Below are 27,555 nucleotides of genomic sequence, written 5' to 3' on the forward strand. Positions count from 1 at the left end.
ATTTGTCTTTTTTTCACCCTCATACTGTGGATGGTCCATAACAGTTTCTATCCAGTCAATGTCATTGGTGGTGGTGGAGTGGGCCTCGGCAGTACTTATAGGATACACAAAAATACCAGAATATGTGAGGAATCAAGCTTTTTATTGTTACAAAACCAGTGTGTTTCACTAAGGTTTCAAAATATATACCGAGTTTTCACCCGCGTTTGGTCAGTTGAACGATTGGCATTTTACATCTCAATTTATAAAACCACAATGACTGCCAAAGTGGCTCCTAATCACTAGTCGAGTTAATTATACATTATTGATGGAACTTGATAGGACCGAGTATGTAACAGCAGTCAATGAATACAAATCTCAGATAGCCAACAATCATGTGATATGGTTAAGCACCAGCCTGCCTGGTGGCTTCTCCCAGAATAGAGTTTCAGTAGTTCTACCTTATTTTTAATTTATTTGGCTCTAGAATACCTATCACAGTAAACAATTGCATGAATGTACAAATCTGGATTTAACTATTGTACTACCATTGAGTTAGTTCTGAGAAAATGTGGTTTTAGTTGTACACTAGCCGCTTGAGCTCCTATTTCACAGTACATAAATAGCCAAATTTTAACTACGGTAATTAAAACTACCAAAATTGGCTTATTCCAAAGAGTTATTTAGACCCTTGTTAAGTATACCCTAACATGGACAGTTAAGAAAAAACAAGTGCGTATGGTTGACGCTACAGCAAGTGCCTCAAGTAACCTCTATGTCACACTTAATTTATAAAAGTAAAAAACTTCCTGAGAATGTGGATCAAAATAGCAAATTGTTACAGTATTCAAGTCTTTTTAAAACTAAATTCATCGCAAAATATGTATATTAATTCAGATTCCCCCCCCTTATATTTCTATATACCTGATATATTTTATGGTCCCAGTCTATAACAGAAACTCACTTGTAGGTAGTGATTAGTAATTAATTGACTCTTCTTATGATGGTCTCTGTGTCTTAAAAGGCATGTAAACTAATTTAAGAAGGCCATTGTGCTCTCACAAGTTAGACAGGGTAAAGCTCTCACATACACAAAATGGCTCTTTTTGTGCGGGGCCCGTAGCGTTATACTTGACATTTACAGTACTGTTCTGGATACTTGAAGAAAGGAAGACTGACTTATGGAGAAAAAAACCCCAACATTTTCACAGTAGGTTCCCTTTTAATCCCAATGCAAATATAAGGTTAATTATGTAAAAACACTAAAACTGAGCTTATTGCTAGGGACACCTTCACCTAAAGAGGGTTTACATTTTGAACATAGCACATGTATGCTGCTGTATAGATTGTTGTAGAACTTAATAAACCGAGAGAAATGTGTACGTTTTCTGGCTCTGACCTCATTTGTAACATCACCATGTGGCACAATATGCAGATTAGGTATTCTCCATTGCAGTAAATAATTTGCATATGGTGCCTCAAGGTGATGTCATTTCAGAGACAGTGTAAACCTATTCAAAACCCTTTTTTGGCTATTCTGTTTGCAAAAATGATATGATGTACGTGCACTAACTAAAGTAGTATTTAGTCCCTTTAAAGGAGGAATCAATGTAGCCCCAATGGCATAGGAAAGATCAATTTTACGATGATTTGAAATAAAGCTTTTTTGTTAACATAGAGGCAAAGCATGGGACTTGTTTTTTCCCAATTGCGTTGCGATCAGCACAATTTTCGACTGAGCGCATTGACACCTTTCTGTTCACCAGGGTAAGAAGCTCTGTGAACTCCAGCGTCCTCCCATATGTTCGAAGTATTTCACAGAGATCCTGTATGTACCAAGAGCCATATATGGTTTCACGATGTGAATAGTAACCTGTTGTACAGAAATATAATAAAAAAATAATAATATTAATTTAAGAAAAGATGGTCCATTTCCTGCCTCGACCTGGACATGCTATTGGTTTGCTTGCTTGCTGAACAAACTTTTGTGCCATCAATTAAGGCTAAGCATCTCTGGTTTGTTTAATATGGAAACACGTCTTGTTTAGTATATGGACACCAACTGGCCACCAACCAAACTAGCATGTGCATGGGGCGCTGTATACACACACAATGAACATTCACAATCTTCCAATGAGTTCTTCCCCAGCGGCACAGTGCAGAATAAAGCCCTGCAACTCATCTGTGCCAAAGGCACGCTAGCCGGTTAAGCATGCTGGTGGGCAATCAGACTGAAAGGAGTGGTAATGAGGAGGGTCTTTTATATTTACGCAATATTTTGATCAATACTAAATATTAAGTTTTAAAGGATAGCGATACCTTCTGCTACAGAATAACACATGATGAAGTCAGCGCCTGCCGGCAGAGTGTACACGGAGGCGGCATCCACTTCCACTGTATTAACCTCAGTGGCGGCATCAGGGGCGTCCATAAATGTGACCGGTTCATCATGCTGGTTTCCTCGACATGCCTGGGTGACAGATGGACAGTAGCAGCAAATTATTTTAAAACAATATACCGGTATATGCTATTTCATCTTTTGTAAGAAGTCAGAAACCTAAAGTTCAACTCTTTGCGTAGTATGCATCAGTACTGTGGCAAACCCTAGAGCGCAAGTGTGTGTGGGGGGGCTCCTTCAGCATGAAAGAAAGTGTTGTATATAGAAATGTAGGAAAGCATTGATAAACAAAAAAAAAACATCATTTCATTTCCTTCACTTAGATAAACTTCCTTTATGTGTTGACCTGGAGGCAGCCATTATTGCCATTCAACCTCGATAATCAACTGGCTGGAATATTAGGATTTTCAGACACGGTTACCTGGATAATGAAAATCTTTGGTTTCCCCACTAAGCTCTGGCATTTGTCTCCTTTGAACAGACAGGTTAGCTTCTGGATTTCAACCTTAGCATCAAATGCATAAACATGATTATCTTCTCCGTGGCTCAGGAAGACACAGAGAAAGCAGTCAGCATCACTGTGGTCTGCCTCGGACGCTGAAAAGTTCAGATTATACTTGTCAAATTGGTGTGAGAAATATATATTATTTATAAATATATTTTATATACACACATACTTTTTTACTGATTAAATTGGTTACCTAGCACGGGATAACGCACCTATTACAACCAGTTAAATTAAGGTTTCCACAAATAAAATAATGATAAAGCAACAGTTTTCTGAAAGCACGTTAAAAGGTACTGTTCCACCTACTCATTCGAATTTCACACTTGTTGTTTTTAAAAGCAGCATTAGTATCAGTGGCGTAACTAAAGGGGCGAAACAGTATGCAAGCTGCGAAATCTGCATATATTTATATATGTTTGTATGCATGTGATCATGCATGTCTATGTATAAGTGCATATGTGCATGAATGTCTGTGTATAAGTGTATGTGATCATGGATGTGGCTATATAAGTGTATATGTAAGTGTGTGTAAGCATGTATGTGTAAGTGATATGAGGGAGTGCGTGTGTTAGAATGAGTGTGTACATGTCAGCGAGTGAGTAGGATTAAGTGTGTGTGTTAACGTGTAAATTTGTGTGTGTTTACATATGTGTGCCTTAGTGTATGTTGGGGCAAGGGGCAATAATGGCACAGACAAGCTTTTTGGGGGCAAAGATAGCACAGATAAGCTGTTTGGGGGCACTGAGAAGCATTGAGCAAAGATGGCACAGGCAGGCTGTTTGGGGACACTGATAAGATGCTTGAGGCACTCACAAGCTGTTTGGGGCAAAGGTGGCACTTTGGGACTTGGTAAAGTTTTCGTACCAGGGCCCTGCGGTTTTGAGTTACGTCCCTGATTAAGATTGTACCGGCTTGAAATGGACCTGACTGATTTTCTTTTTCTCCTTTCATGTTCTCTTTGATAAATATTAAAAAAAATTCAAAGAGAAAAAGTATATAAATAAATGCGACGTTACAAAATCAGTTGTAGAACTATTGAACGCACAACCTTTCCCTTGCCGTCTACCCTCTCTGTAGAGTTATCAACCGTAAAACATAATGTAATAATATAGAGTGTCATCACTAATCCACCCTTGTTTTCAAGTACAACCATTTGAACACACACACGTATAAACAGCAATTTTTTAAAAAGCCTACATACCCTCACTGATTTTCTTAATCACTTCGTCTTCTTTGAGGTCATTATGGATCCTAACCTCAAACCCAAGGTCAAGTAGTCTGGAGGAGGAAAAAAACAATGTGGTGAGATGGAGTTCCTAATGTATGTTTCCGAAAGATGTGTAGGACTGTAAATTATCCCATGGGATGAAGTACTACTCCCATTAATCACTTTAGCAAATATCCAAAATGGAGTCTGGGAGAGACGTATTGCAGGCAAATATCAAGTCTGATGAATTAGAATATAACAACGATTTATATGTCATTATAATAATAATTAAATATCCATATGCAGGGCCAATATAAAAAGCTCACTGGTGACCTGGTCATTAACCGAAATGTACTTTTTAGAGCTTATTTTAGAGTGTATTTTAGGGCTTCTTGCTCCAAGTCACAAAGGATTTTTTCCCTAAGTGGCATAATGGGGGGGGGTTGCCTTCTTTTGGATCAAAAGCAGGAGGGAAAGATGGATGGGTTAAACTTGATGGACTTAGAACTTTGTCATTACTGTTTCATAGTAACATAGTAATTAAGGTTGAACAAACTATTTTTGGTTAGAAACAGACTTACTTGAATTAGTAGAAAGACAATTATAGCCTCATAAACATTTCATTGTCCATCAGACATTTCAGAAGAACAGTTACAATGTACACCAAATATATCACCTATTATGACAACTAAATGAGCAATTTTAGTAAAAAATTCCAAAAAACTGGGAGTGTCCCATGGATAACAGGATGGTTTGGACATAAGTATATACATTAGGAGGGATTGATTAAATAAACAGTGAGTGGAGATGAAACATTTAATCTTTCCAACTTCGCTATGCATGATGAAGGACCAGCCTGGTGAATTTTCTCCTGTAATGAGTTCTCAAGTTACAGTTTAAAGTTGAGGGGAATGTGACAGACAATGCTGGGAACGTTGTCTAGGAGGCTGCAGTGGTGGGTTCCCCAGTTCCACCTAATTCCACCCACTTCCCATCCCTTCATGGTCTAATTGGGGCTAGCCCATCTCTATGTGATGCTAGCCCTGCCCTGTGTTGTGGCCACATTATCCTAAAAGGTGTCAGAAGATGGGCAGCTTCAGGTAGCCAGCCCTGAGAACTTCCTAGGTGTGGTGATAAATCTTTTACAACCTGTCGGGAAGAATGTTTGTAGCTTTAAGTCCTTATAAATTGTAAAATTGTAGCATAAACTCATTAGCATCCACCGACCTTTCCACCAGGAGCATTAATACAGAAAACACTATCAGCAGCTCAGAAGCCGAAACTGTAACTACTGCTCATCTTATTTATACATCTTGTCAGACATAAATTTCATTTTTAAGCTTGTATTAAACATGTAATAAAATATATACAATTAGTGTAACATATAATATATATATAATTTAAGTTAACCATTATCACATGTAAAGACAAGATTTATTATGTTAATAAAAGCTAATCTACAAAAAGCAGTTTAAGGTATTTTTTCTGACTCGTTTCAACAGCTGCCAAGAACCACCTTACAAAATAAAAAAATATATTTCACTCCTTTGGGTCATATTTAAGTAATGCCAAGTGGCTAAAAATACATTGACGTTTGTTCTATAAATGACTAAAAGTGAATTTTTGTAATTAGCATGATTACAAGTGTCACTTATACCAAAAACATAGTTCATATATCATAGGAGTCATCTAAAATTGGATCTAAAACTGTCCTAGAAATTGATCCATGTAGAGAATTTGGCAAGGACCTGTTTGCATGCAATGCAAGCAGTTCAGTCTATCGCAAAGTATGGGGGGGAAATGCAAAGCGAGACACCATCTTCCTTTACATTCCTTTGGACACTTCTAGTATAACCAAGAAATCAACACCATTAACGAGACAATAGAACTTCTTAGCCTCCTCTTTCTTTCTCACCGAGGATCGAGATGGACAATCCACTTCCATCTTGGCTGGCCTCTTAAAATTATAGTTAAAAAATAACAAAGCCGACAAAAATCTGGCGTATATCTAAAATCTTAAAAATAGAGAAGTCATATTTGAAAAGAAAAGACAAATCTGGTATTTAAATGTATATATTGACCCTTATGTGGAGTTTGTAGGTGGCACAGAGAAATAATAACGTTTATTAACTACTTTACTGTTTAACGTTATATGGCTTATTAACCATTTGCCGGACATTATTGGGGAGAGGAGAAAAATACATGTCTTACCTTCTCTGTAGATTATCTCTGTCAGCGTTTGTGCCCCGTCTCTCTGGCATAGTTAATTTCCAAAAGAACCATTCATGGTTAAAGATCAAGGCTAAACCACGTCTTTTGTGGTTCATTTTATATTCTGCAGCTGGATCCAATGGAACTGTTCTACAATAAAACATTAAAAAACAAAATAAAAAGAAATCAGCCTTGGATGATTATGTAAAATGTGTGTATTCTTAACCCTTTATGGAGGTTACCTCTTCAAACTTAAAAGGTATACTGGAGACATTATATGCCATTTAGTGCATGATTTCTGACTGCTATCTCATACTTTATACCATTTCCCTTTTATCCCAAGTATTCAATTGAAATCCTCTAGCCCCTTGCTATTTGCCTTGGAGGAGATGTCTTTGATGGAAGCTATATGTTAGTGTGTCTGTGTGCCCGAGTAGGTTAGAGTGTGTCTGTGTCTGTTAGTTTGTGCCTGCTATGCGTGTATCCGAGTACACAAGTCTGTGTGAGTATGTTGGTGGTGCCTGTGTTTGTATCTGGATATGGTCCTTTGAGTGGGTGTCTGGTTGTGTTAATGTGAGTATATGTGTGTCCGAGCATGTCAGTGTGTGTGATTGTGTTTCTGGGTTTGTAAGAGTATGAGTACATGTTCCATTTTAGTTTTATTAATAATGATATAAAACTTTATGGATGTGGGCCTGGTTTTGGAGGTGGTGGGGCAGCTCTTCATTCTTGTTCCCAGGCAGCACAATGTCTTGGGCCGACCCTGCATGTGGATACTGACATCCAGCCAGTTCTAGCTCTGGCTCGCATGATATTTCAATGGGAGATATTTCCTTCCAGTCATTGTCTGCTTCAACCAGACCAAACTGGTGTGAAACAGTCATAAATGAAACTACTTACTGAGAGAATGCGGTAAGGTAATAGACTGCTTTTTTAAAAAGAAAGAAGGAAGTGGCTATTTAAAAATATTGTGTAGTTTTCTCTTTCAAAAATGAGTTTTCACAAAATATAACATTTGTAACAGCTATGTTATGTTTTTTCTGTGTGTTAACGTATGATGACACAACCTACAAGCTATACTCTTATTGTAGTGCTTTGTGGTAAAAATAGAATGCCTCATTTGTAATCACCATCTGACCATCTATGTAGGAATGATGCTAAATTAACATAAGCATGACCCATTAGCATTGCCAAGTAACTCATGAACTATTTATGGCTTCATAAGATGTCCTCTTTTATGTTTAACAGCATTTACAGAGGCTGACAAAACTTCTGGTCGTGTCCACAAAGGGCACAACAGACATGTAGTCTTTGGGGGTCCGCCAGGAGAATAGACGATTGCATTGATGAGGGTCTTGGATATACCATTATTTCACACAAAACATTTCAATAATTGCTTAAATATGTGATTTGTTTAAAACATTTTATTTACCTAGAGATCCAAGCATCAGTGACGTCTGCATTTTCATCTATAAAATAGAGAAAAATACCATAGATTTCCTATAGCTTTACAGGATTTAATAAATATACCTACTACTATGTATACCTTTGGAAAGCAAATTTGAATACCCATTTAAAAAGTTCATATAGTATTAGCCTGAAGCCACAAAGTAGTCCATTTTGTCTGGACTACAATGATGGTCTTGAATGATGGTATACACCTGGATGCTCCAATCCAGAGGAACTACTAGACTCAGGAAATGTTTCTGTTCTGATTTATCTGTTGCTTAATTGTTGCCAATCACCACTAGGTACACTTCGTTACACTGCTATATTGTAACGGTGTAACCTAGTCATATTGGTCCTAGAGAAGATGGAGTCTTCAGTCAACGAACATCATCTTTTTATGGACCAACATTCAAAAGATGAAGAGTCACATAAGCTTTCAGGACCTCATTGGTATCTTATTCCATGTAAAGATTAAACCTCTAAGGTCCCAAAAGCTGACGTGACTCTACATCATTTTACATAAAAAGCCATAACCTTCAACTAAAGACCTCATCTGCAGAGCAACATTAACTGTCACAACTGGATGCAATCTATATGTACAAGCGCACAACTCACACTGTAAACTACAGAACAAAATAATGATAATACTACCTTTATTCTCTGGAATCGGTCTGCTGTCCTTTTCCTGCTGACCTGCTACTGAAGAAAAGACAGTTATTTTATTGTATTATAATTTGACATACCTTGTTACAAAATGCTTTGTGTTCATTTTTTTTGTAAGTGGAATTTACTAGTGAAAAATTCAGTTTAGGAGGGAATGGAAAAGTCCAGCTACTTATATCACCATGAACTGTATGTAAGAGGAAATTAAGGGGACCACAATAAGGTCTAGATGAATCATCATGGAAAAGCAAGGTCAGGTCCCTGCAACTGCCTGAAACTTCTAAAAGCTGATTGATCTAAACATAACCAAATATCTGTCAAGCAAGGGAGTATGATAAAAAAAACCACCTTTAGATATGTTACAGACATTGAAGAAGAGATCCTGCTGCAGTTACATACATGTACATAAAAGTTATAATGCATATACATTATGCAGTTGCATTCATACACATACACCCCCATGTACTGTATTCATACACACCGACTGCAATATAAATGAATCCCAGCACCTGCCCGCACAAGGTATCTCTGCTCCGCAGGATCATGACACAGTAACTCTGAGGTTGCCTTTTTGTTACAATTGCGTAATCGTGCACTTTTACAGACTGTAACTTGCTAACTTACATAGCGTAAAAGGTTCTTTTCTGACAGTTCTGCTGCATTTATCACTTTTTAACTGCATATTGGAAACTCTAATCATAGCACTGCTGGATGACCAAACCCTTCTTAGAAATAACTCTTTAATCATGTAAAAGTTTGGCTCATTTAGAATTTGTGGCTGAAAACACTTAACTGTGTTACACAAAAGCAGGCACGGATAGGTTGTTACTATAGAAACAAAAAACACTTTTTAAAGGTTTCTGGGTGTTTTGTGATTAAACCTTCTGATAAAAGAATAAAATAGCAGATCGGGTAAGCTTTCTGTGCTTAGCAGTGGAACGAGAACGGAATTATTTGTCTATGCGGAACAGAACCTTGAGGACACATAGAAATGAAACAGGGAACTCATGTTTGTATTTATTTACAGGTAGAAGCAGAAGGCATGAATCATGCTTCCCTCACGAGTCTTTTACGACTGAGCAATTAGATAGCGCTGTGCCAAGAGTAGAGACTTTAAACTTCCAGTAAGAAATATAATATTTGTCTTAAAATCACTTCCAGCAGCAATTTATGTACAAATCCAGATAGACACGGATTTCATGAGAGCTGTCAGCATATTAAGCAAAACTTGCTTATTTACATTAAACAGCAATTCCATGCATGCTATCGGTGTTGTAATATTTGCTATCAGGTAAGATAGCGGAATCACTGAGGGATTTCTGATTCAAAGCGTCTGTTTATTCGTAACACGGACAGCCTGAGTCTTTTTATCCCTGTGGCTCCAATAAAAATTAAATAATACAAATTGGACTTACCTACCCGAGCTGTTCTCTACAGAGAACGTTTTATTTTATAGTGCAGTTATTCCCATTCTGAGAACAAGTTATTGATACATAGGATTGGTGAGCAAGATGGAAATAATTCCAAAACCTCTAATGAAAGTCAAATAGCTTTTCTTCAATAAAACCTCATTGAAGTACTCATGAGGTTGGCCAATTTGTGTGTAGGACACCCACAGGCATGCTTCAGGGTTGTGGAGCACCGAGCATCCTATTTCACACGTGGTCCACCAGCGGCTATATTAAACAAGCATGAAAAGATGTAATTGATGTAGTAGTTCAGAGACTTGATGTAGGTGAGCAAACCACGTCATGGCATGAGACAAGCCAGATCAACTGTCTCAGCTTCTGCAGGGAGTGCTTATCATACCTGGAAACTCTCCGGGTTTTGCCCAGAGACTCCTGGTGAAATGCTGCTTCTCAGAGTCACTATGGGGAAACACTGGGTCGCAGGAGCGGAGTAGCAGCACGCCCATTCCCGCGACATTATCTGGACCTCCAACATCAGTGGGAACTGCTACCCGCATCCCAAAAGGGAGGGCTCTGGGTACCTGGAGCTAGAAAGTCCCAGGTATTGTGCCTATGTCAGTACCAGGCTATATTCTAGAAATTTGAAATGACAATGCTCATTAATAATAATAATTCATCTATGGCGTGAGGGAACCCACTGTCAACAAAGACAGCACAACTAACGGGACTGTAAATGCATGCTTGTCTTTGGCTGATGTATCATACACATCACAGAGGAAATAAGACCACTCTCCTAAGTATATCTGAAGCTGTTTCCATTTTTATTCTATGGTTTACTGCTATTGAGTGTATAATTATGTTTCCATTGTATTGAACAGAAGAAAATCTTGGGGTGTCCTAACACAGTTCTCAAAACGTTATACAGAATATAGTAATTAAAGATAAAATTAGTACCCATTGTACAGTGCTGTAGAATATGATGGTGCTTTATAAATAATATTATTATTATTATTATAGTCTCCCCATTTGGAAATTATGGAATGCTCTAGGACACAACGTGAATCTAAGGCCAGAAAATATATCAACGTAGAAATGTAATAGATTCCCACACAGATGGCCATTTTGTGAAAGACGGGACAAAAACACTGCCCTTACCTGTGCCCTGTAAGGCCCATTTGCTTGCCTTGGCATCTCAGCCTAGATGGTGGCACATAGTAGGGTTTTGCTGAACCCAATCACAAAGTGAAAATGCATTAGGAACATGCGAACACATTTGATTCACAAAGCCACTGACTGAATGATGGATAACCACTGGGTAAGTGATCATGTAGCTTCTCTACCTCCTTATTTTGGGCTTAAACATAAGCAGTAAGTAATGTTTCATTGATTCCTAAAAATGGAAAAATCAACTAAAAGCTATTGCTTATGGTATGGCTAATGTTTCCAGCTACTGAACGTTTAATGGTCAAAGGTCATCTGATGGAATCACTTGGCTATTCTTTGTGTAGTCTGCTCCCCACCCTCAGTAAGAACTTTAATAAATCTAGGGATTATGTTTTTTTTAACTCAAACCTACAACAGACTTCTATTTCTATTAGGCAAAACACCCTAGCATTTCAGTTCAGCATCCAAACTATCAAGAACCCATTGGTTCCAAAATACAATTTCTCGGAATTGGCACGACAAACATGCCACTACATGTTAGTTGATCCATGATACAGCTCCCCCGAGGCATTGGAAACAGCCCTGCTTTCTATTGTTTTTCTTCATAGAATGTGAAACAGAAGGACGAAGAAAAAGGAAAAACTGGTTATATGTGAATTACCGGAAGAATAACAGACGCGGTTGTATTCCATCTAGTAGTTTATGAATTTTAACGTTGATGTTACTTTTTCCAAATCCTACACTGTATACTGCAGAACGCTAAATAAGAGGAAGAGGGTGCTACACAGCCGACTATGAAGCACCCCCAACAATCAGTGTAGCCGGAGTTCTGTGCGGGCGTGAGTGTGTGTGTGTATCGATATGTGCATGTGTGTTTACAAAGGTTAGCATATAAGTGGGTTGAATATATTTGTGTACATCAGTAATGGACTGGGGATAACAAGGTGGCCCTGGCGCTCAAAGGCTTGGGGCCACCTAATGACAAAGTGCAGGCAGTGGCTAGATAAGGACACCCCATACATAGCGTGTGACTGGTCAAATACAGCCGGCAGCCACCCATTACAACACCCTATCTGCGGCTTAACCCCTTCAGTCCCAGGGGTTTCAAGTACCTTAAGTCCCGGAGCAATTTTGCCATTTTTGCGGTGTTGTCGGTTCAGCGATTATTCCCCTTTCCTGCGAATATTGTACTCATATAAACTATATATTGTTTTTTCAAGGAGATAGATGTCTTTCTTTTGATACCATAATTAGCTGAAAATTTAACATGAGGAATTTAGTAAAAACTAGCGAAAATTAGACAAAAAAACTATTTTTTCATTTGGACAAAAAATCCCCTCCAAATGTATCAATTCAGGTGTCCTATTTATATAGACAACCCATACTGTCATGTCAGGGGTATTTAGGCACTCTTCATGCTGCCCAATTATAGATATAAAAAAAAAAACCCTGAGCTACACTACCTACCCAAATGCTAAAATCTGACACTAATACACTAATATTTTTTTGTCCCTTCCTATTACCTAGAACCCTACGCTATCCCCAATTCCCTCTAACCACCAAACTAATCTAAACTTACCCTGACACTATATAATTATTATATGACGATCAGGGGGGTGGGAAGGGTTAATTAGGGTAAATTAGGTAGTTGGTGTCATTGGATGAGGTGTTTACGAAGGAATCACTAACATGATGCTCAGCCTCTCTCCTCCAGATCACAAAGATAGCGGAGAGAGGCAGAACATCTGCAGTGACGTTCACATGGTCGCTGTGATAGGTCATCACAGTGATCACGTGATCTTGCTGCCAGATAAGTGGCACTCAGGGACTGCCTCGGATGTTTGGCAGTCCCAGAGAGCAGAAGCGGGCCAGATCCGGCGTGCATCCTGCGATGCCTTTTCTGGACGTACGGCTACGTCCATAGGGGACTGAAGGGGTTAGGCAGAAGATCAGGTGATTATGGGTCGTTGACAGCTGGTGGCCCACCAGTCATTTGCCTGGCCTGCCAGATGGCCAGTCTGGACCTGGACCACAGTATATCATGCCCGCAGCAGATTTATGATTTTGCACAAGAGACTTTACGGCATAAGGTCAGACATGATTAATCCTATGTAATGCATTTCACAAATAAAAGCAAGAAAACCCTTGTTAAGTTTATACTAGTTGGAGCTGTTATCCTAAAGTCAACTTGTCAGCCATGTGGAAGTATGACACTTTCCACATACATCGCGCTAGCATGTGTTCATGGTGGAAACTAACCCTTTGCTAGGGATCTATAGCCTTGATGATAAAAATGCAGCAAATTCTATTATATGCTCTGAAAATATGGATTTATGTATTGACTATGATGAGCAATTCCAAGAAATGTAAAAAAAACAAAACAGACCACATAGGCATGTGCCGAGAAAAAAAAGGCTAATGTGGGTCAATAAGGAGCAAGGGGAATTGCGGGATGAAAACTTTTTCAGAGAGATTATCCAGTTGAAGTGTGTTTTCTTGACGACCAGGCACCTTGTTTCAAGGCAAATTTAAGATCAGATTTGTTGCGTCAAACAGACTTTTGTCAAAATCTGAATAGCATGGACGTGGAGCCATTTTCTATCCGTTCTGAAAGATTCCGTTGAGGCTCTCATGCTATTCACGAGAAATTTTGCTCTGACGCCTCCAAGAAGTATTGAAAGACCTGGAATGTGACACTAACTCGTTTGAGAATTTGTTAAGGCCCTAAAACCAACAAACTGTGAAGGAGACCAGGAAGGATATACTGACTACTGCGATGTACACTTACGGTAAGTAAAGTTCTATTTTCTCTGAAAACCCACCCCCCCTGTATATATAACACTTTAACATTGTTGGAGTCTTACGATGACTTGAGTTTCACTTTTATTTTAAATGTGTATAAGCATATAAAACAATCATTATTATAACACTAATATTATACACAGTAAATAATTTCCAATTACCAGATTTTGCAACCAACAAATTAAAAAAAAAAAAAAACTTTTATTGAACTAAGACTGGAAACCCACAGGTAAAAATTGACAGATTTGTTTAGTGCCATGATGGCTCTTACACCAAGTAGCCCATATGTTGTACATACAGATCCCCCCCACCTACACCCCTGTGCCAAGTGTCTCGAATAATCCTCAATGGCCAGTGTGTGCAGAATGGTGACCACTTACTCCTTAACTCTTTATATACTGATTGCCGGCCAAACCTCCCCCCAGCAAGCTGTGCCCAATATGTACCAGTGGTTAATATATTATATATTAACCCTGCATTGGAAATACACTTAATGTATAAGACATATTTATTTTGCAGACACCCAAGGCACGAACCTGATCGCCATTTGGATGCGTAAATTAGACGCTCGCCCACCTAAGGGGTTAACGCCCGTACACGGTTTTACTATGTAAGGCAGATCCATTGTATTACCGATAGAATTGAATAAGCCATTAGGCATTGCTGGATCACGTGATCAGCAGCCCTTTGTGTTCTCCCTCCGGAGAAGGAGTCTTGCCCGTACGGTACCAACCTGGGGAGCTCGCCATGCTGCAGGTGTCCGGCTACTTGTCGCTGGTTTAGAGTCACCGGCTACTCGTGTAGATAAAGTGCTAGTCCGTGACTTTCGGGTGGCTTTTGTTTTCTCCTTCGTTACTTCCTGATACAGTAGCTACCGCCCAAGGAACGTCCCCCTCCCTCTTTCCTTTCCAAGGGATCCGCTTTGTTCCTTAAAGTTGTTGCTCTGGTATTGCTTTCACTTTTGGTCGGGGGTAAAAGACGCGTGTAATAAACCCGTATAGAGGCAGCTGAAACATAATGCGAAATAGCACCATAAATAGTAAAGGTGAATTCAGGGCAACGTTCTAGATGTGGATCGGTCACCATGGCAACCCGCTGTTATTCTTTTATACTGCCTGTATATGATATTTATATTTCATTCACATTGTTGTATTTCTGACACTTTTACATTCTTGTCTTACTCTACTTATGTGAATTCAACTTCGGTTTCAGATGTGTCTCCAACTTTCCTTAACTTTTTCTCCTGACCCCCCCCCAGATCTTAAGTCAGTAATCAAGTGAGCTCAGTTAGGCATTTTTGTCTTGCTAGCCCGGCTTTCAAATGTTTTTTAAGTTTACTGTTGTTCCTCCATACAAGCCATTGTATTGAATTAGCACAAAGTCACCCGCATTGGGGCGTACCTGTGCCCCAAAATCAGCTCGAGCAATGACAATGAAGTGGGATTTATTTTATTAAAGCTTGACATGCGATCATTTTTCGCTAGCAGTGAACAAGGCTCTGATACCCATTAGGGATTTATACTTCTTGCTTAATATTTTCTTACACATTAAAATGTGGTAATGTTCCATCATCCACTTGATGAATCATCTCAAATCATCATTCATTTTCAGGCTCCCGCGCTCCCTGATTTAGCGATGCTGTCCAAAAAGTACACCTATATAATTCTAAGAACGTCAATAATCCGCAGATGAGAGAATAAGCATGTTTTTAGCAATTTATTAATTTCCTATCCCATTACTCGAAGCAGTGGCCCAGTGTACAACTGGTTACATATAATGAAAGGTTACCAGAGACTTCCATGAATTATTAATCAGGCATTATACAGGAACACAGCCCTTTACACAAGAAAAACATTATGGGGGTCCGCCCTGCATGAGGCATTAGAAAGCTTGCCATATTATTTTTTCCCATTAGATCACGTACATCCATGTGCTGAAATGACATTTTAGTGATTAAATCAGATAATATACAAATGATTTACACTTTAGCATTTGATGATGGATGATTACTATAAAATGTATGAATTTAACAGCGGCAATAAAAATAATAATAATAAAGTCCAAATTTATACCCACATAAAAAAGCGTGGGTTTGTTTAATACGTTGCAGCTTTTGGTATCCTCCAAGAGTTTATACGTGACATTCTGTAGATAATTCTGCAGGTATTCTGGAGTACTTCTTAATGTCTACTGGCTATTAATGATGTTATTTGACCCCAGAAGGGTTAGATTGTCTCATTTTATTACAGTAGTTCCTTGTGACCAAATACATTTCAATTTCAACCAGCGCTGTATTTTTATTTGCAACCCTCAGAAAAATAACAACTATTGCGCTCCGCTGGAACAGCAGAACATTCCCTTTACATATAGTATATTGTAAACACTACACTAGCAGCAATGGTTGAATTAATAATAACATTAATTTCTCACTATTCAATACAATCTCATACTACAAAAATAGAAAAATATTAAATTTAAATAGAATTATCTCAAAATAAATTATCTGTATTTTTTGCATTAATTATATTAGGATTTTCCTTCATTGTTTAAATAATATTTAATAGATTTGTTATAAAACAGTCTTTACAAATATGGCACGTTGGTTTTGTCAGAATGATAGCTCAGATTCACAAGTCAATTTTCTCTTCGTATTGGCAGAAACAGGCCGCTCTTTGACTTTCCATGTATGGCTTACAGCCCAAGTGTATGACGGCTTCGAACAGGAGCGCCACGGTCGTTTCGCACGCTAAAACAAAAACAGACAGACGTTAAGGTGATTTAAGGCAAACGACACCGAGGGCCATCATTTCTCTGCCCCGTTTAAATTCTACAGGCTGGGATATATTAAGAATGCAGGCGTTTTTTGAGGAAACCCAAAGGTTTCTCCTGCAGGAGGAACTTAGCTATCACTGTATAACATATAGTTAAATAAAATTTCTTTACGTCTATAAATTATACAGGAAAAACTTTTCCAGGATGTTCCTTTAAAAAGCATATAGAAATTGGGGGTTAAATTAAAGGACCAGTATAAACTTGACACTTTAGTGAATAAGAGCGTCTAAGCAAGATGTTAAATACTGGCCTGGTTTATGATCTTTTTCATGAATCCAGATTAAGAATGAAAATGGGGGGTGGGATTAAACATTGTGTGGTATTTCAGCTCCCGTACTCAAATCCCCTCTTTCAAAATACCTGTTGCTTGTGGTGTGGCTAGACACATTGTGCGGTTTTTATTGCCCTATGCAGCGGCCCATGTGAGATCTAACCTCACAACAAAACTTTACCTGTAGTCCAAAACAACGCCACAAACTGTGCGTTTTAGACCAATAAACCTGCTATCTCAAAAATGCTGGAACGCCTGGTTACCTTGAACACTTTCAGAAATGCCCAGAGTTTTCTGCACGTCCCTGCAAATTTTCGAGAGGCAGCTCTGAAACTGCTCATCGCACTCATTCTTCAGCTTTCCGCAGGTATCGTAGCAGCGATCGTGCTGATTGCAGCACTTGGTCATCGAGGGAATGCCTATATCAAACTAGAAAAAAAGAAAGAAAATCAAGCCTTTTTTCTACACAAACCAGACCTTTACAATTTTTTTTATCGCAGATTAACACTACCATATAGTACAGTACATACACCATACTGAACTAAATGGGGCTCACAACTACAGGCACCTTTTTTTTTTTTTTGGGGGGGGGAGATAAAAATGTGATTATATACATACACACACACACACTACATGGCAGTTTTATCATCAATACTTTTTAAGGAAAGAGTGAGGCTTATACTCGGGACACGATATTAATACTATTGAATCTATTGGTGTTTCAAGTTGGGTTTTGCCTGCAGACATCCAGCTGGACTAAAAGTTTTCAATACAATGAATACTTTCTCATTTTCTTATGCTCCATAAGACTAGAGATTTCTGAAAACTTGTGAAGCCTGTTTTTCTTTTTAAATTGAAAAAAAACCCAAACTATAGTGGTTTGTACCAAAACATTTTTAATAAATTCTAGTTCTATATTAGTTAAAAAAAAGGAAACATCTTGATCCAAAGCATTAATTAATGAATGGCAAAATAATCCTAATAATCGTAAAAAATAAAAAAAATACCTACGTGGACACCGAATATGGGAGAACCACATCCGTTTGGAGGGGAGGGTTTGTAGCCGTAGCGTGGAACTGGCCTGGATCCTGATAAAGACAACCGAGAAATAAGCTTGAATATGGCTCCCTAATTACACATTTACAATAACTGATTAGAGTTGGAAGAATATATAGAGACCAATGCTAGAATCAATTTATATTCACAAAGGAGACGCCTCGTAGCCACTTACCAGAAAAGAAAAACTTTGTTGAAGGGCATTTAATAAATAAAGTAATCTTTTGTATATTCTTATTTATCATATTACCATTTGTTACGAACTGCATAATACAAACATTTGGACTGGAAAGTTTTAAAGCCAAGAGACATTGTTTCCTCCCTACAAATATAAACACGCAAGTTACATAAACAGAATATTGACTTTTCTTCTAGTCAATAAACATAAATTGATATTCTTCACCATAGGATATTATTGTTATTATACTAGCATATGTGCCCATCATTGAAATGACGTGGCCAAAAACAAATCTTTTTTTTTCCTCCACCCTTTTCTCTCTCTCCTCCTCTTTTCAGTTTTCCCTCTTCTCTCTCTTTTTCCCTTTCCTCCCCAACTCACCTATAATCTCCTTATCTATCTCCTAAGCATCTCTCTTACAGTCTGTTTAACTTACCTGCTTTCTCCTAGCTTTACCTCACCTTCCCTTCCATCTCTTTGCCTTATCTCATGTACCCTCTCGTTCCCTCACCTTGTCTCTATTCAAATTTTCCTCATCTACCATCACATCCCCTCTCTCACTCCACACCTGACCACTTCTTACTGTATTTGATTCTGTAGCTACGCCCCATCTACTACTTAAGCCCCCAAGTAGACAAGGAGTGCAGGAGAGAGTATGAAGGGGTCAGAGCAGAGGGAGGCTGGAGCGTCAAAACACTTGTCCTTCCGTGAAATCAAAGGCTGCAGCACGTGCCTTACTTTACACCCCACCTAGCCTGACCGGCAAATCCCACAACGACAAGGCTACGATATATATTAGATATCTCTCGAGTTGCTTCCGATTAACAATAAATGTGGGGATAGTATTACCAACACAGGTGAAATACCAAACCCCCTGTAGGTCTGAGAGGTTAAGTCATTGACCTGATAAAAAAAAAGAAATCTCATAGCAGATACTAGATTACTGATAAGTAGATGCGAGATAAAGTCTGGGTGCGTGATGAGAAAGAAATACAGACGGCCAACGCACTTGACATTTTAGACAAAGGTCCCTTCCGTTAACTAAACCATTAAAAATGCATTGCTTTATTTAACGACAGGTGAGCTCATAAACATTATCATTTCTATATCTGCAGGGAACAGAATAAGCGTCTCGGTATGAATCATCAGACACGACACAATGTATTAGACAAGGGTGGGTCAGCCCTTACAGACATCGTATAATAGAGGTTTTTATACTAAGCTATACTAGGTTTTTCTTTTTTTGTGTTAAAACCAGAAGAATATGCATAAGTTAACAAGCACATACGCTTCCTACTGTACTCTTCACTAAACGCCTGGAGTTCATGACTCGCTTTGCCTAAAAGCTATAAAATAGTAAATTATTAAACAAAAATATCAATACACCGTTACTCTACAGAGTAGAATAATGATAAAACAGCGCATGACGCTTCACTACAGTATATCTAGTGGGGGGTTTATTTTCTAACCCCCCAACTCCGAATGATGCAACAGGCTGAGATTTATTCAGTAAAAAAAAAAAAAAAAAAAAAAAAATCACAGGAGAACAAGAGTTCACAATGTAAAACTAGAGGTTCATTGGCTTTTAAGGTATTTTACTTTACTGGGAGGTAGATAAGTGGAACAGCCATCCAGCAGAAGTGGTAGAGGCTAATGCAGTGAGGAAATTTTAACACACATGGAACAGATATAAAGCTATCCTGAATTGAGGACAAGACCAAGGACTGATTAAGGTCTGAGTCTTTACTCAACAGACAGACTAGATGGTCCTTTTTGGTAAAAACTCGTCATAACAATATTAATTTCATGTAAAATTCTAATTTAACAAAAGTGCCCAATTTTTGGTCTGTTCCCACATTACCATCTCTGCATTTAAACTGGCAGAGCCCATCCTCTCCTCCCAGGAGGTCCAGGGCAGCGTTCAGGTACATGTCAATTTTATGCACCCCGTTCCTGATGGTCTTCAGGGTCATCCTCCAGTCAGGGGTCTCAGGCTGCTGGTAAGACTGATGATGTCCCGCTTCCTGAAGGCTGTGTCCCAGCAGGCAGGAAACAACCAGCCATGAAAACAGATGCCCCCAGTGGGACATTGCTAGTCAAATTACGAGTCTGTGGCGAGCTGGCTAGCACTATAGAAAAAGAGAGACAAAGATTGTAGGACAAGCCTTTCAGAGCACAGAGCCGACAGCCGGTGCCACAATATGCCACAATACCTGGAGCTTCCCGATAGGGCAAAACAGCTGCCAATGTCAATAAACAATCCGCGACCCACACGGCAGCGCTTATTCCCCCGTCATTATATATCACCGGAGTCATCCTATCATCGCCATTGCCGGGAATGAACCAATATCCAGACACCGCGTGGATTTAACGGGCACAAAACAAACACGTCTTTCCCTCACGGGCTGTTTCACCCTTACCCCTGTCAAAGTATGTACAACACGAATTGCCCCTCCCCATGACGTCATCAGCCGGGGACGCGCTCGTCCTACCGAACGCTGAGCTGGTGTTTAGAACGCCGTTATATTACCGTGCTTACAATCACTCCACGGCTGCCGTGATTTTCTCGTGGACGCCCCCCCCCACGTCTATTAGTGTTTCCAGTGGGGTGCGCTGCTGTAACGTAATAACTACTGAGCAGAACCGGGGGTGTTGTATGTTATATAGTGACTGCCTGTTCAAACCCCCCGAGTGTGTCTGTTAAGAGGGGCATTTCCTTCCCTTAGTGTCCCACAGTGTTCTCTAGTCTTAAAACGTGCTAATAATGTGTATATCAACAGCAAGAAAGCCCTATTGTTATTCTTAATAATATAAGTGACAATAAACTACTAAACCATATGTCTGGTATTGGACTGGATAGTGCATTATTTTAAATACTACAACCTAAATCATGCCAGTGTTGGCATTATTATTATTAAAAATAGTTACAATTCTTTATTGTAAGTAATTGGGGACATACTAAAACGAATGACAAAATGGAATGCCCATAGACTTTAATGGGGAGGAATGCCCATAGACTTTAATGGGGAGGAATGCCCATAGACTATAATGGGGAGGAATGCCCATAGACTTTAATGGGGAGGAATGCCCATAGACTTTAATGGGGAGGAATGCCCATAGACTTTAATGGGGAGAAATGCCCATAGACTATAATGGAAGGTAAAAGAATAATTGATTTTGAATTTAAAACATATCATTTAAATCTTTGGCACACCTTCTCCCCTAGCACAGACACAGGATCTAAAACTCAGATTATGTGGGATTATAGTGATTGAGTGAATGTGAATTGAGTGAATGCCCATAGGATATAATGGGAGAAAAATTAAACTTGTTTTTTAGAGAAAACCATCTTAAATATCATATAGAACTTTGTCATGTATACTCCCCTAGTACAGTTATAGGTTCTAAACCTCATATTAAGTGGAATTATAGCTGTGTTCTATGGAATGACAGGTGAATGACAGTATTGATGGAATGCCCATAGGATAATGTTATCTCTATGTTTAATGCTGTGACGGAACCCTCCATCACTGGGACCACTGGAGAAGCCTGACTGCCAGCCTCCTCCCTATTGACTATGGGCCCTGGGTTTGTAAAGACTTCTGTGGCTACCCCCAGCAGTATCATCTCATCACTGGCTGAGGGGATTATCTCCAGCAGACAGCCAGGATCTGCAACCAGGGAGTGACTGCCATTGTTTCAGTTTAATGTTGTATAAATCAGTCTCCCCCCCATTGTATTGTTAATCTCGTTACTGCCCGTTGTCTCTGGGAGGCAGATTAAGGGGGGCGGTTTGTGTCCCAATATCTTATTTTATGTAAATGTGTGTTTTGATGGATATATCCAGCCCTGTGTGTCCAAAATAAATCAGTCTTCGTTTGGTTTTACCCTACACTGAGTCTCGGCGAGTGACTGGGGAAAGTGTTGTCCCAGGCTAAGGGCGCACAAGACAGCGGAGGTAGTCGGTCGGACTAGCCAGCCGCGTGACATTGGTGGCAAGCGGCGGGATTGCTTCTTAGTCTGAGGGACACTTACTTTCTACCGGGATTAACCGACAGGACGACAGACTTCGGTCGCCTTGACAAACACATGGATTTGGTATCAGAATTCCAGGGGCTGCTGCGGGTCATCCTCTCCTGCTACACCACTACTCTGCCTACAGAACAATACCAGAATCTGAGGCAACTGGTTCGACGGTCACTATGGCAGAGGGCTGTTATATGCCGGGGTCAGTGTCTTCCAAGCTCCGAACAAAAGATTAGAGACCAGCGGGAACTACGGATGTCATTCCCTTAGTGCAGAGAATTACATCACATGCCGTTTCCAGTATCTTAAGTTCTATTAAGGTTTGGGGACCAGGGCATTTTTATTTTTGTAACGGTTATAAGTTGCACCTGCAACCTGTAGCTTTCCTATCAACTGCTCGCAAAAATATATTTCTTTCCCCAGGTAACTAGAGTTAATAAATAATAGTTCCTTTTTTACACTTGAAGTATAACATTGCATAGCCTATATTGGTGTTAATACAGGTATTTTATTTTTGTATCTCTCATGTGGTACATAGTTGGAATTAAAATTAATACTACTAAAATAGACTGTCCCAAACATGACATGTCGGAATGGAAATTTAGGTGTATTTTGGCTTTTATGAAATGTTTTGTGCATCTTGCTATAAACTTGTGCACCGAAAAATGCACCTGCCCCTTAAGCCCGCCGCAACTGCGACCGGGTCCGCCACTCAAAGGGGCCGGGAAGCCCCCGCCAGGGCCGGCCTTACAGGTGTGCGTCCGCACAGGGTTTAAATTAAAACATCGGGGGGGGGTTGTTTTTTTGCAACCCCCAATACTTACTCCTCAGATCAGTGATTGATATTCGCTGAATATGCGTGGAATTCCTCTATTGTTTTATGTTAGTGTGTGTGCAGGCATGTTATGACTGTGTGTGCAGGCATGTTATTACTGTGTGTGTCTGGGTATGATATTGTCTATGTGTGTCTCTCTGGGTATGATAGCATGCATTTGTGCTAGTTTAAGTGTCTGTGCATGTGTGTTAATGTATGGGCCTTGTTGTGTTAGTGTGAATGTCTGGGTGTGTGTATTAGTGCTGATTGTCTGGTTGTGTTAGTGTCTGGGTGTGTGTTAATGTATGGGTCTGGTTGTGTTAGTGTGAATGTCTGGGTGTGTGTATTAGTGCTGATTGTCTGGTTGTGTTAGTGTCTGGGTGTGTGTTAATGGATAGGTCTGGTTGTGTTAGTGTGAATGTCTGGGTGTGTGTATTAGTGCTGATTGTCTGGTTGTGTTAGTGTCAGGGTGTGTGTTAATGTATGGGTCTGGTTGTGTTAGTGTTAGTGTCTGTGTGTGTATTAGTGCTGATTGGTTGTGTTAATGTCAGGATGTGTGTTAATGTATGGGTCTGGTTGTGTTAGTGTGAATGTCTGGGTGTGTGTATTAGTGCTGATTGTCTGGTTGTGTTAGTGTCTGGGTGTGTGTTAATGTATGGGTCTGGTGGTGTTAGTGTGAATGTCTGTGTGTGTGTGTATTAGTGGTGATTGTCTGGTTGTGTTAGTGTGAGTGCCTGGGTGTGTGTGCTTTAGTAAAAAGATTGTGAGGAGAACCGGTGTGCCCCAAGAATAGTGTGTGCTAAATAAGTAAATCTATTAAAAATACTTCCCTTTTGTTTTCTCACAGCTGCCTCCTTAAAAACAACTCTCTCCAGGTGTTGTAAAGTATAGGTTCAATTTCAATAGGGGGCGCTCATGTAAGAAAAACAAACGAAACAACAATAGTGTAGACTGTTCAGACGATACGGTGTTAATTATATTGCGTTAGTTGCACTCACAATAGTGCTGAAGATTTGTGTCTGTTTCTCATTCCCTTCTCATAGCAGCTTGTGAAAAAGGTAGTAAATGGTTGCAATCACGGGATCCAATGCACGTAAAATTATGTGCAAGGTGCGCTCAGGGAGGGGGGTAGGGGAAGCCCACGGTGTCCAGGATCTCTTCTCCAAATGTCATGGAATTTCAGGTCCAATCCCCCGAACGCTGTGATACAGTGCGGCAACTTCTTCCAGCCAGGGAGCGGGAAAACCACCCCCAGAGAAAAAACAACTGCTGCTTATATTTAAAAATATAGATTTATTATGGGAATATCCCTTTTATTTAAATTTTAAAAAAGTACTTTAAGATATATAAAATATAAATCTGTAAAAGTCAAACGATTAAGTGAAATAAAAAGTCTTTCCTCAACGCGTTTCGGCTTTAATGGCTTCCTCAGGAAAAAAGTATTTGATCGCTTCTTCCACTCTTTTTATGTGTGTTAATTCGTTGTATTTTCTTCTATATACGCTAGATGGCGGTGTAACGTTGTTTCCCAGAACATGAGGACGTGTTGTACGCACATGTACACTAGGTGGCGCTGTTACGTCATTCCACAATACGTGAGGACGTATTGGAGGCTGGATGTGCGTACTGCCGTCATTCTGTTTATACGCGTCCCCATAGAAACGGCTTCTCCTTCTCCGTAGGGCTGTCTCTTTTCTTGGTGTTGCATCATGTCCTAGTGTCCTGCTGTGCTGTGCAGTGCAGATGTTAAGAAATGACATTTGAAGACGGATTAACATGAACGCTAAGTATAAACGCTATAGGATGTAAACGTTTAAGGATGTGATTGCATTAAACGTGGATATATGAACTATAACTAAACATACTATGGGTTTTGTTTATACATAAATGTCTATATGAATCCACAGAAAAGAGAGCAATAAGGGTGGAAAAATGCCAAACAATAATACAAAATATGAAATATTGGAATTGTGTATAGTAAAAAGTAATATTGAAGAACCCATGAATGAATAAGTAGTCTGTGTCTATTTATTTCAAATGGGGGTTAGGATCCCTTAGGTGAAAGCGTGAATATCCAAGTTTATGTTCAAGCCTCCTTTTTTTATATGTTCCTAATTTAAAGATCCACTTAGTTTCCTTTCTTGAAATGTTTTCTGCACTATTCCCTCCTCTCCAATTTGGGGGTACAATGTCTATTCCCATGATTCAAAATTGATTAATTGAGAAAACAGGACATGAATTACAGTATCGCGGGACACCGTGTTTAATGCTTGAATTCATAATGTTCCCAAGATGTTCCTAAATTCTTCCTTTAAGTGGTCTGGTTGTTCTTCCCCCATACTGTGCACCACATGGACATTGTAATAAATAAATTACAGATTTGGTGGTGCAGGTGATGAATTTCTTAATTTCGTATGTAGTCCCTGTCCTATTACTGATAAAACTGTTTGTTTTCCTTGGTAGGTAGGTGCACATCTTGCACCTACCGCATGGGCAAAAAACAATGGGTTTCTTGCCCAGAAAGGTATTAAAATTAATTTCTGTTTTCTTTGTTGGGAGGAAAATGTTTTTCAAATTATTTGTTTTTTTGGTATACGATTTGAGGTTTTTCCGGTAAGAGGGGACCTAAAATGTCATCGCTCTTCAGGACATGCTAGTGTTTCCGCAATATCTTTTTAATGTGGTAAGCCTTAGTATTATATTCCTTAATGAATGAAAAACTGAAATCTTTCTTGTTCATATTATGTTCGGGCTTTCCTTTTAGTAGATGAGATCTGTCCATTTGTTCCACTTTCTGTTGACTTCTCGCTAATAACTCTATTGGATAGTGTTTCTCCCTAAATTTACTTTTAATATCTGTGGTGTGTTTAATAAAGTCCTGGTCCCGTGTACAGTTCCTCCTTATTCTCATCATCTGCCCCGTGGGGATGTTATCTAACCATGCTGGGTGATGACAGCTTGTGTAATCAATGAAACCATTGGCATCGGTAGCATTTTTATAATTTCTGGAGCATTGCCTTCTGTGAATAGTTCCACATCCAAGAATTCAACACTTTGCTTTAGTATGTTGAAAGTAAATTTTAGGTTGTATTGGTTCTGGTTGAAGAATTCTATAAATTGATGTAATTTATCCAGTGTTCCCCTCCATATAATTAACACGTCATCGATATATCTCTTCCACAGCACCAGGTCTGCTTCAAATGGATTGTTGTGCCATATCTGTTCTGCTTCCCATTCGGCTACGAAAAGGTTGGCGTAACTCGGCACGAACCTGGCACCCATGGCTGTCCCACATAGATGACGGTAAAACTGGTGTTCAAACAAGAAATAGTTATATTTCAAAACAAAATCGATACATTCCAAAATGAAATCCTTCCGATGTGTTGCATGTTATCTCCATGTTTAATGCTATCTCAATGAGTAGTGTTATGTCCATGTTTAATGCTATGTCCATATTTAATGTTAATGTGTGACAGTGTAAACCCCAGGGAGATGCTTAGTGTGGCATTTGGGTACAGGTGCTATCCAGATCGTAAATATGGGTCCCTAGGGTGGAGCAATTGGAGAGCAGGGTGGGCCAATGCTCCGTTTCCCCATGCTGTGGAAATTCCATGCCGAGTTTTCCAGGACGCAAGAAATCTGCAGGATCCGGTCCGGGATGCCAATGGGGCCGGCATCAGGCACAGGTGCTGGACATTAAAAACCCCTGGAGCTTGATACTCAGAGAGACTGTTGGGGGAAGAGGAAGTTCCCTGTGCTCCCAGGGCAAGGAGAGGCCCCGAAGAAGACAATCCCTGCCTGGACGTTTTGTGTGTTGTCTGGGGGAGGTTTTCCAGAGCCTGACGTAGCTGGGTCTGGCTGGGAGGTTGAGGTAGTGGGTGATTAGGCTGGTCAGTCTGCACCAGCATAGTTCAGTTAGAGAGGGCTCCAATTGGGAGCTAGGTTTTCTTTTGCAGGTTTCACAGATATGCAATACTTTTATCCAGCAAAAAGAAACTTCACGTCCTGATCATCAATAAGTCGTCACAAACACATCAAGGCCATCCTCCATAAGCATATGTATTTCAGCCAGCAATACACAAGGGCACATACCATGCAACAGTCAAACAGTGGTTTTTGGGGTTTAAGCGGTTAAAATAAGGAGGAAAAAAAACCCCCAAAAAAATGAGCTGCTGTTCCTGGCTCTAATTGCCCTAGAGGACTTAGGTGCTTAGGACCCCTAAAAGTGACATGTATGGCCCTCATGCTATAGGGTTTGTCACATATGGTGGAGGATGCGGGCAAAGCACTGCTATGGTCTGTGGGCAGAAAGCAGGAACCAAAAAAAAAAAAAAAACGAAAAAAAAAACAAAAAAAAATGAGCTGCTGTTCCTGGCTCTAATTGCCCTAGAGGACTTAGGTGCTTAGGACCCCTAAAAGTGACATGTATGGCCCTCATGCTATAGGGTTTGTCACATATGGTGGAGGATGCGGGCAAAGCACTGCTATGGTCTGTGGGCAGAAAGCAGGAACCAAAAAAAAAAACCGAAAAACAAAAAAAAAAAAAAGAGAAAAAAAAAAAATTCGCTTTATTTTAACCGCTTAAACC

At 39.6% G+C, this 27,555-nt stretch overlaps 2 protein-coding genes and 1 long non-coding RNA gene across 4 annotated transcripts; 1 reads left to right on the top strand and 2 right to left on the bottom strand.

Annotated features, from left to right (window-relative positions):
- Positions 1-893: 893 nt before the first annotated feature.
- CASP6 (caspase 6) lies at positions 894-14,709 on the bottom strand. Of its 2 annotated transcripts, none has more exons than XM_053461492.1 (8): positions 14,524-14,709; positions 8,404-8,445; positions 7,736-7,772; positions 6,304-6,453; positions 4,087-4,163; positions 2,799-2,974; positions 2,299-2,449; positions 894-1,852 (listed from the first exon to the last, which is right to left on the bottom strand). In XM_053461492.1, exons 1-8 carry the CDS (start codon positions 14,537-14,539, stop codon positions 1,620-1,622), a joined length of 882 nt encoding a protein of 293 aa, XP_053317467.1. In that variant the 5' UTR covers positions 14,540-14,709; the 3' UTR covers positions 894-1,619. The 2 variants fall into 2 exon arrangements, with proteins under 2 accessions (XP_053317467.1, XP_053317466.1); XM_053461491.1 differs by having other exon boundaries at positions 8,404-8,451.
- Positions 14,710-15,482: 773 nt separating this feature from the next.
- Positions 15,483-20,542, bottom strand: PLA2G12A (phospholipase A2 group XIIA). Its single transcript, XM_053461497.1, has 5 exons — positions 20,341-20,542; positions 19,989-20,256; positions 17,905-17,981; positions 17,157-17,322; positions 15,483-16,536 (listed from the first exon to the last, which is right to left on the bottom strand). Exons 2-5 carry the CDS (start codon positions 20,215-20,217, stop codon positions 16,418-16,420), a joined length of 591 nt encoding a protein of 196 aa, XP_053317472.1. The 5' UTR covers positions 20,218-20,256; positions 20,341-20,542; the 3' UTR covers positions 15,483-16,417.
- A 4,102-nt stretch (positions 20,543-24,644) lies between these two features.
- Positions 24,645-26,295, top strand: LOC128486057 (uncharacterized). Its single transcript, XR_008352381.1, has 3 exons — positions 24,645-24,754; positions 25,572-25,650; positions 26,157-26,295. It is a non-coding gene; the product is annotated as an uncharacterized LOC128486057 (long non-coding RNA).
- The last annotated feature ends 1,260 nt before the right edge of the window (positions 26,296-27,555 follow it).

The sequence above is a fragment of the Spea bombifrons genome, chromosome 1, assembly GCF_027358695.1.
Source record: "Spea bombifrons isolate aSpeBom1 chromosome 1, aSpeBom1.2.pri, whole genome shotgun sequence".
NCBI lineage: Eukaryota > Metazoa > Chordata > Amphibia > Anura > Pelobatidae > Spea > Spea bombifrons.

Coding starts and splice junctions, on each gene's coding strand:
- PLA2G12A (XM_053461497.1), bottom strand. CDS start 20,217: ATGTCCCACTGGGGGCATCTGTTTTCATGGCTGGTTGTTTCCTGCCTG. Junction 17,323..17,904: donor CTCCCATATTCGGTGTCCAC/GTAGGTATTTTT, acceptor CTTTTTTTCTAG/TTTGATATAGGCATTCCCTC. Junction 16,537..17,156: donor CATTTCTGAAAGTGTTCAAG/GTAACCAGGCGT, acceptor TTTTTGTTTTAG/CGTGCGAAACGACCGTGGCG.
- CASP6 (XM_053461491.1), bottom strand. Junction 7,773..8,403: donor ACCGATTCCAGAGAATAAAG/GTAGTATTATCA, acceptor TCTATTTTATAG/ATGAAAATGCAGACGTCACT. Junction 1,853..2,298: donor GTGTTATTCTGTAGCAGAAG/GTATCGCTATCC, acceptor TCTGTACAACAG/GTTACTATTCACATCGTGAA.